Genomic DNA, 9,894 nt, shown 5'->3' with positions numbered 1-9,894 from the left:
AATTGGAAAGACACCATTTATTTCACGTAACATGTTGTGCTGCAACTAATAAAGAACCCTTTAGGTATAAACATAATCATTATCACACTTCTTTTGTGAAATGTTCTTTTCTACAATGTCACTGAAATGGTGCCTTATTCAATATTAATAGAGCAACTCAATGCTCCACAGCAACAGGATGTTACAGTTTGGCTTTCCTTCGTAGAGTGCTGCTCTGTGCAATTGGTCGAAAACAAACAGATTTATGTGTGAATAAATGACTGCTAATGTCAAACATTTCTCTGTTTGTCTTCGTCAGCTGTATCACAGATGTCTTCTTGGTGTATTACCAAGGTTATTGCGTAATCCTCGTGTAACAGGTGTCCTGCTATCATCACAGAGAGCCTGCTGAAAGTACTCACTGTGCTCACACAGACTAAGAATCCTGTTCTCCAGTCCTCTGTCATTTTCAATGTTTAAATGTTTTGTTTTCACCATTTTAAAGAAAATGCTAATAAGGAGAAAGTTTCCTTTTAGTTTAAAACCAATCATGGTCTAATATGCAACTTACATAAGTGTGATGGGAAAACTTGAACCCTCTGGTGTCTACCAGTCAAACTATAAATAAATACACTACATTTGCATATTCATGATTTCTGGATTTTCCAATTAGTGTGTTTACATACGCACTAGTGTCCCAGTTTTGTGTTGTAAACATCTCACCCTGGTTTCAGAAACATGGATGAGCCATTAGAGATGTGGATATGCTACCAAGAGACCATTGATACTGTGGCATGTTAACACTATATCCAGGTTTCTGAACATGTTTCTAATTGTAAACAATAATATCTGCAAACTCTCTAATGCGCCACTGTTCTCTTGCAGCTTCTAACTAGTTTTACAGCCATTTTTATTCATTTCAAAAGCATTAACAATTCAAGAAAATGTCTTAGAGATAACTTTTTGATGTGTTATTTATATCAACATTAGTTGTTACTTCAACAACCGATAATCGGCCTGTGATCCATATCAAACTATAATAACAAATAGTGTTTGCATTAACGTCATGTAAAGAAAGTAGGACTGTTACAGTATCACCATTACAGCCAACCCAATATAATTACATCAAAACACAACTAATTTGCACATTTATATTTAGTATTCAGAGTAGTGTTAAGATCGGAGCAGTATGTTGTTGCTTGCAATCTGCAACATCACCACTAGATGTCACTAGATCTCTAGATTTAGCAGACAATATGTCAACCAAGCACTAATTACTACTAACAGGACTACTAGCTAATTAGCAAAATGTACAGTTCTGTCTCTCTTTTTGAAACACTTTCTACAAATATCCACGCATTAAATTTATTTCACGGTTGACGCCGCTTTCCCTTTAACTCTGCGGGTCCATCCTCAACCTGTCGGCATATGGCTGACACCCTGACGTCAGATGCGGCGCAGACGTCGTCAGCGACGCCCTCTCGGCTGACCAGAAACACTTGTGTCCAGACGTCAGCGCTCCGGAGAGCCCGACGACGCTGTGTGTGTGGTTTTTTTGTAATTAACTCTCATTCATTAGTCGATATACATTTTTTTTCGAATATGGTCTGTGGCGGTTTCACCTGTTCCAAAAATGCTCTTTGTTCCCTGAATGTGGTTTACATGGTGAGTGGACAAAATGGATCACGATGCTAACTTCTAGCTTCTGATTGAACTAGCTAGCTTAGCGTTATGTCAGCTAGCTATGCAGCTGAACGATGACCGATTGTGCCTTTTGTTTTCCACTATTCTGTCTCTCTCTCTCTCAGACGACTGGTATGGACTCACGTCTGTGTATTGTATCTTTAGAAGTGGCGCTTTGTTTAGTGTCTGTTCGCTAACTAGACATAACGTTACATGTAGCGTGAGATGTGTTTTAGCAAACCTTAGTTAGCTATCGCCATTATGTGCCTGATGCTACTGTTAGCTGGGAGGCCAGCTGACACCAAATGTTATCTCCCACATGTTGTCTCCTTGTTAGTCACCCGATCCTGTTGCAACAATATCTCATGTGTGTCAGTCATGTGAGTTGTGACAGTGAACATGTAACGTTAGCTAACGTTCACGTAAAGACACCGTGAACGGTTCAGTGCTGTCGTAAAATTACTGAAACATGACATTGTGAAGAATGTTTCAGTGGAGGTTGGACCGTGTGGTGAATTTTAAGTCTGTGGTTTGTTGTACTGTATTGTATTATGTTGTTACTTTGCTCCTTTTTATATATGTGATTTAAGGAAGACACCATGTCTCGCACAAAGTAAAGTACAAACTCACAATGGGCCTGCGTCTTTAAAACGACAAGTATATACTTATCTGTCTCAACAAGCACTTAAGTAAGATTGTATTTGTTGCATTGCATCATAGTACAGCTGTTTCTAGTCACTGTCACTGCTGTCTGGTGTTACTGATGTTTAACCTAATTGTTTACAACTAGTTGTTTTTGCAACTGTGGTTGGTTGGTTGATACCTGCGAGCTGAAATGATTAGTCAAGTTGATCCTTAGCAAATAGGAATATTTTGATAGCTGATTTATTTTGTGAGTTGTATTTCTAGCCAACATACCAAATAATTCATGGCCCCATCTTCTCAAATATGACAAATTGCTGCATTTCTCTGTCTTCTAAAATAAACTGAAAATCTTTGTATTTTGTATTTTTAGTCTGACAAAAAAATATATTTGAAGACAATTTCTGGGCCAATTTCTCATCTTTTCTGACATGTAATACACCAGATAATCAATTGTTTTAATGCAGTCTGTCAGAATATTTCATAATGTTAGTTGCAGCCCTCATATTGTGGTATACAATATACCAACTTTGGGTCAGTGGTTCGCAGGTTCGTCTTTCAATCTGGGGATTGGTGGTTCAATCCCCGCCCTAGCTGATGTGTCCTTGAGCAAGACACTTAACCCTGAATTATTTCCTGTAGCTGTTATACTGTGTATGAATATAGCATGATTGTAAGTCTCTTTGGATAAAAGTGTCAGCTAAATGACATGTAATGTAATGTAATGTATACTTTCATCTCAGTTTTTATTTAGTACAATATCTTGATCACGTTTCCATTGTGTATAACTAACACGTCAAGTATTGAGTCAAAAAATCATCTTCATTGTGTTTGTTTTACTCTCTTTTACCTGCCGTCTTAATTATTTTTAAGTCTGCCAGGTATGCACCTTGTGAAATACATCGGAGTAGGAGTAGCTTTGCATTGTTTGCCTGCTGTTGTGGCACACTGAGGCTCACTGCTGAGACACGAACCACCCAGTCATAAAACTTTGGAACATGTACACATGCCACCAATCGTGTTGACAGCTGAGTCACTGATTGTCACAAGTTTGATGCTGTAGTTGCTGTGTACAATCAGAGCAGTAAAAGAAGACATATAGGTCAAATGGTACCTTAATGAAAAGATAAACCTCCTGGGTCAGACATGCCAAATACAAATAAGAGTTCTGTAATGTTTTGTCAGATCTAATCAAAGGTAAAGTGACATGCCAATAGTATTACAGAATATAAGCAAGACTCGTCTGTTGAAAGTAACACATTAAATAATAAAACACTGAACTCAGTGTTTTTAATTTGATTCAGATCACTTAAAATGGTAAAAGAAAAGAGAGATTGCCTAGAGGCCAGCAGTCTAATTAAATATTAATAGCCATGTGAAGAAATGTTAACAATGAACTCAATCTACCTACGCCTGACTCTTTCACTGTTGCTGTTCTTCCCCTTCATTACTAATTTGGTAAACACTTTAACTTCCTTCATTCCTTCCCTCTTCTCCCTTTAGCTGGTTGGGCTGCTGCTAATTGGAGTAGCAGCATGGGGGAAGGGGTTCGGCTTGGTGTCGAGCATCCACATCATCGGAGGGGTCATCGCAGTGGGCGTCTTCCTGCTGCTCATCGCTATTGTCGGACTCATCGGAGCAATACACCACCACCAAGTCATGCTTTTCTTTGTATCCTTTCCTCTCGATGACATTGATGCACAGATGATTGTTGTTTCAGTTGCAGTGAACAGTGATTTGAAAATGTGGTTGCCGTGTTTCTTTTCCATGTTTTTTCCCTGTTGTTTCTTTGACCCCTTGTTCCAAGTACATGGTCGTTCTTTTTATCGTTTTCCTGTTCCAATTTGGAGTTTCTTGTTCCTGCTTGGCAATGAACCGCGGACAGCAGGTGAGGAAACTCTTAATTTAACAGTTTTAATGTCTCTTACGCGGCATCCATGTCAATATTAGCACTTGTGACCAAAACGTGTTCATATCTGGTTCTCTTCTCCAGGAGGCACTTCTGAACTCTGCTTGGGGAATGTTGGAAAACAAGACCAAGACTGACCTAGAGAGCCAGCTGAACTGCTGTGGGCTGCTCAACGTCACCGCCAGCCAGGCACAGTTTGATCTGGACTTGCAGAACTGTCCTGCTGTGGGTCTTAGATATCAACAATTTTCTTATTAGAAAACCTGCTTCAACTGCACAAACACAGTCCAGAGTTACTGCATAATTAAACTAGATCTTTTGGTTTCTGTTTCCTTCACATTGTATATGGTCCTTTTTAAATACAATGTTCAACTGCATCATAAATAAATACTGTCGTTTCAAAGTATATTTCCTGTTCCACAACATGCCCAACTGAACAGAAGTCGCATACGCTATTTCCCTTAAAGTTCAACTTTTTTTTTTGTAGGTAGTTCTCAGAATAGATTTTGGTAGGTAATTCTGGCTTAGCCAACAAACACTTGACTCGTACTGCTGAAGACTAAAAACCTTGTATTCTTTTCTCATTTTTTGTGTGTCTTCCTCCAGTTATGCAAAAAGAACACTGTCTGTTACACCTGTGGGGATATGATGCTGACTCATGCAACTGAGGCTCTGAAGATCCTCGGGGGAGTCGGGCTCTTCTTCAGCTTCACAGAGGTGAGTGTCCGGTGACCCATTCATTTAATCAGTCTAATTAGTCTTTGACGGAAAGAAAGACACTAAATTGAGTTTAACGTTGTATGCTAACTTGACTGATTCAGTCTAAAAGAATGTGCACAAATCCCCATGTTCATTTATTTTGGGAGGAATAATGTTCAAAGTTCAAATTGAGGTTTCACATCGGGATATAAAAATGTCAATATTGGTGCAAATCAATCATTTATAATGGAATCTTCTGTCAGTGGAGCACATTTTGGATCGGTTAACATTTTTAGAAACGGATGCACACATTTGCGCTGGTAAATCAATGACACACTGAGAAACAACACACACACACACACCTTTTAACTGAGACTGAGAAACCTGTCCAAATGTTGCCACAGCTCCAGCCTAAAGACCTGGATACTTGTGTATGAAAGGATAACTTGTAATACCAAGAAGTGTGACTTGTTGGCATCATGGCTCAGTCTTGATTTGAGTACCAGATTTCCTGCTGGTTTCCAACTCTGTAACTCTGTACCAAGGGACCTCTCGGGGGACAGAGCCAGAGATTCCAAATTGAAGGAAGCTTTATCTATTGCCTGTAGTTTGCAGGCTGTCGATGGTAGAATACACTGACTGAATGAATAAACAATCCAAAGAGCAAAATGCCAAAAGGGAGTAAATGGCTCGGTGCAGATGGCATAGGAAGAAGCTATCGTTATTGACGAGCGCTCGCATGTTCCTGGCTTTGTAGCGTGTTAGCGGTTAGCTGGCCAGCTAGCTCTGTAAGTCGTCACTTTGTCAAAACGCACCACATATCTTGGTGACGACGTGCTGATTTATTTAGAAGTGCCATTTTCTGGTGTGCCCATGCATGTATCTCTTTGCACGTCATGTCTTCAACAGATCCTGGGAGTGTGGCTCGCTGTGCGCTACAGGAACCAGAAGGATCCGCGAGCAAACCCAAGTGCTTTCCTATAGTCTGTCCCCCGTACGCAGCGCCATTGATGCAATGTCAGACACACTGGCACACATAGTATCACGCACATCTAGAGGCAGACACGCCCGCATACAATACAGTTCCACACCAACTACAACAACACGGAATGGACGATCGCACGCAGCACCTGACAAACACTGCGAAACAAAACACACACACACACACACACACACACCTTTTACCTGAGACTGAGAAACTACAACAACCTGTCCAGAAATGTTGCCAGAGCTCCAGCTTGAAGACCTGGATACTTGTGTATGAAAGGATAACTTGTAATACCGACAAGTGTGACTTGTTGGTATCACGACTCAGCCTTGATTTGAGTACCAGATTTCCTGCTGGTTTCCAACTGTGTAACAAGGGATGAGACATCTCTGCATGTGTCCTAGGCCTGCACAGACAAGCAGCCTCTTTGTTGATTTATTCCACACACCAACCAAATGACTGTGCCGTGTCCCACAAATTCACTTGTATGCACCTTGAATTCTTTCCTCTTGTCTCCAATGTAGTGCCACCACATAACGACAAATATATTCCTCTGGCCAGTGCTATTGGTGATGTGTAGAATTGTATACCCGACATGTCCAGCCGAGGGTCAACAGGGGGCGAATACTAGACATGTGTTGTAAAGTTGTTTTTGAATTGTATGTAAATGTTCTTTTTTCAAATGCCACAAATGCCGGGATGTAACAGGATTACGAAGCGAGAATAGATGTTAGGTTGTGTAGTTAGTCTTTCAGGTTCAAAAAAAAAAAAAATGTATGAACTGTAACTGAGCCAACTAACTTTTAACAGTCTGAGATAATAGGATGCCAATGGACTGCAGCCTTGATGTTGTACATAATCTTTTAGAAATCGCTCTTGATGGGTTTGCCGTGTAGTTGCCCCTCTAGTTGGGAGGTTTGCCTGCATAGTTGAGGTCTTTGAAGGCCACAATAATCCACCCTTCCTGTATTTAATGTTTCTTTGTGTTGCACAGTGATGTTGCTTAGTATAGCTTTTGGTAGAAAGGCGGATTCAGGTACGTATAATTTGTGTTTTGTGTAACTGGAAGACATCATGACAAAAAGAAATACAAGAAGTGCTGTTTGATTTTTTTAAATTTTTTTTATATATATATATATTTGGGTAAATTTAGCTCAAACTTCTCATTGCAAACCCTTTTTTGTTTTTAGTGTTAATTGTGAAAATGTTCTCTTGGTTGCAGTTTTTTAATTTTTTTATTTAATGTTTTAAAACCATTATTTTGTGGAATGATTTTGTTCTCATTTGACATCGGCTCTTTTTATTCATCAGTGTTAAATGCTTTGTAAGAAAAATTGTTAATATTTTCAGGATCTATTTAAGTTAAGTTTGAGGATGCACATTAGGCTCAATTAATGTTGTAGTTTTGATTACATTTTGTTGCCGAACTTGATGTTTGACATGACCTTGATAAATCACTGCTCATCAATTCTCTCTTTTAAGATGTGTTTTCTCTTTTTGAATTGCTTTTAACTTAAAGGACTAACAAACTGTAACTACGTGTTTTACTTGAACCTGTCAACTTGGCTGATATGAAATTCCTGCTGCTGATTTGGTTTCATCGCGGGTGTAAACAAACATGTTGACAGATCTTAAGCAATGTTATGTTATGCCATATATTAAACCTCACTTTGAATTTGTGTGCACTTGTTATTCAATTGTATCTTGAATTTTTGAGACTTAATTTTCCAAATAATAAAACCTCAAATTGAAAACCGTTTCACTCGAGTCATTCTTTTATTGTCTTTAAAAAGAAAAGGCACTGTGTAGTGTCATGTTATTAGTTTTTCTTTAGAGGTTTATTTAAAGTTGACTCAAGTACTGTACTTAGTACAATGTTGAGGTACTTCACTTAAGTATTTCCATTGAAAGCTGTTTTATACTTCTACTCCAAGGGTTGAATCGAGCTACATTTTTTAGGCTAATAGTTTGTTTTACTCCACTACGTTTGTCGGACAGCTTTTGTTACTTTGCAGATTTAGTATTAACATATAATAAAACATAACTTATAAATCATGATATATTATCGATAAAGCTATCAGCAGAATATAATACATGAAAATGAGCCCTGTTTACCAGCTGTAATAATAAAGTGATCTCTTTCCATTATCCAAACCTATTCCGGGGCGCTGGAGCCGATCCCAGCTGACATTGGGCAAAGGCGGGTTCACCCTGGACGGGTTGCCAGTTCATCCCAGGGCTCAGAGACAGACAAGCATTCACGCTCACATTCACACCTTAACCTGAGCTGCATGTCTTTGGACTGTGGGAGAAAGACCCTCTTTCTGTGAGGTGACAGTGCACCACCGGGCAGCCCTAATAGATTGATGTATACATTAATCAATCACAAATTATAATTCAGCAATGTATATATAAATCAGAAATGGGCCATTCTGGATCATGAATACTTTTACTTTCTGCACTTTTTGAATACAGGACTGTTTCTTGTAGTGTTGCTACTTTCAAGTCTAATATAGTTGTACTACTTCCACCATGTCTTGTGACATACTGACAGAGTTGAGGAGTGATGACACCAAAGATATGACACAATTCACCACATGGTGGCAGCACAGAGTCTCGACTGCTGCCATTTCTTATTGGTTAGTTGTTATTTCAGTGCTGCTCTGACATGAGTAAACCCCTCAAGATTTTTTCTAGAGACTATTATCTTGCAGAGTGACTGCATCGAAGTTGACGGTATATATATGGCCACTATGAAATTAATTTACTCAAGCGGTAGGTTTTGGTTTCTTGTGTTGTCAGAAGGCCATTAATCCCTTCAGCTGGGATGGGTCCAGTAATGTGGGGGTGGGCTGGGTGGCAGAGCAGAAGGAGAGCTCAAGTGCACTCTGATAGGGGAATAGAGAGAACACATGAGGAGATTATCTGGATACCTTTCAACCAAGGTTGTCCTAAATGAGAATAAACTGCTCCTCTGCCCTCATCCTAATGGCCCATGGCAGACTGTCACCATCCCTGCTCTCCCCCCCCCCCCTTGGAACCAGCCTTTTTGGAAAACTGCACCACATTTGCATCCCCTATCCTGTCAGCGTGCTCTCCTGAGGGCCCGATGCCAGTCCCCACCCTGTGATGCATGTCCATATGCCGGGTGTATTAGCTCTGAGAAGCTGGGGAGAATTGCACCAACAGGGATGGCCATCTGTCCTCTTACAGATATAGCATGGACTCTGCAAGCACATGAAGGCAGGATCTTAAAACATTTGGTCCATTATATCACATGATGAACGGCTTTCACAAGGGCTTGTCCTATAGGCAGAACTAATTATGTATAGCTGTTCAGCATGGGGCGAGATAAGGCAGCCTTATGAATGTGAATATCAAAGTAAAGATCTTAAATCTAATTTGGTTCTTAATTTCTAAAATTCAGCTTTAGGCCTAAAAATCAGATGATCACCTCATGACGCCTCAGATTGTAACATGTAGTTACTACTTAGGTAGCATTTAGAATTAAGGAGTTGTACTTATCATGATTTAATTATAATATAATGTTTACATTGTTAGTGAATGGTCTGAATGCTACTAAGTCCTTTCTCGACACCCAGAAGTATAGATTGAGTGCTAAAATCTCTGATATAAGATATAAATATGCAGTACTCATCAACATAACACACCTAAATATGAGAGTTTTCTTCCATAGCAATCCATAGCAATTACATGTATACACATGTAATTGCTATGGATTGCTATGGAAGAAAACTCTCATAGTAGCATTCAGACCATTCACTAACAATGTAAACATTATATTATAATTAAATCATGATAAGTACAACTCCTTAATTCTAAATGCTACCTAAGTAGTAACTACATGTACTTAATGTAAAAGTACTCTTTGTGCAAAAATATTGTCCCTGTGAAGATATATTTTTGTAACATTATTAATACTGATGCATCATACAAGCAATTTACTGTTACAGCTGGTTGAAGTGAAGCTAAT

The 9,894-nt window shown here is 39.3% G+C and overlaps 1 protein-coding gene across 1 annotated transcript; it reads left to right on the top strand.

The window, feature by feature from the left end:
• The first annotated feature begins 1,442 nt into the window (after positions 1 to 1,442).
• On the top strand, positions 1,443 to 7,659 carry tspan31 (tetraspanin 31). Its single transcript, XM_034537253.1, has 6 exons — positions 1,443 to 1,644; positions 3,808 to 3,975; positions 4,112 to 4,192; positions 4,298 to 4,438; positions 4,820 to 4,930; positions 5,822 to 7,659. Exons 1-6 carry the CDS (start codon positions 1,582 to 1,584, stop codon positions 5,894 to 5,896), a joined length of 639 nt encoding a protein of 212 aa, XP_034393144.1. The 5' UTR covers positions 1,443 to 1,581; the 3' UTR covers positions 5,897 to 7,659.
• The last annotated feature ends 2,235 nt before the right edge of the window (positions 7,660 to 9,894 follow it).

The sequence above is a fragment of the Cyclopterus lumpus genome, chromosome 7 (genome assembly GCF_009769545.1).
Source record: "Cyclopterus lumpus isolate fCycLum1 chromosome 7, fCycLum1.pri, whole genome shotgun sequence".
Classification (NCBI taxonomy): domain Eukaryota; kingdom Metazoa; phylum Chordata; class Actinopteri; order Perciformes; family Cyclopteridae; genus Cyclopterus; species Cyclopterus lumpus.
The sequence above is the reverse complement of the archived record's forward strand: the minus strand, read 5'-3'. Positions and strand labels throughout refer to the sequence as shown.

What these genes read in the sequence shown, in the direction of transcription:
- tspan31 (XM_034537253.1), top strand. Translation starts at nt 1,582, where the DNA reads ATGGTCTGTGGCGGTTTCACCTGTTCCAAAAATGCTCTTTGTTCCCTG. An exon ending in ACCAAGTCATGCTTTTCTTT is followed by an intron (nt 3,976 to 4,111) that starts GTATCCTTTCCT and finishes CCTTGTTCCAAG; the next exon opens with TACATGGTCGTTCTTTTTAT. An exon ending in TCTTCTTCAGCTTCACAGAG is followed by an intron (nt 4,931 to 5,821) that starts GTGAGTGTCCGG and finishes TGTCTTCAACAG; the next exon opens with ATCCTGGGAGTGTGGCTCGC.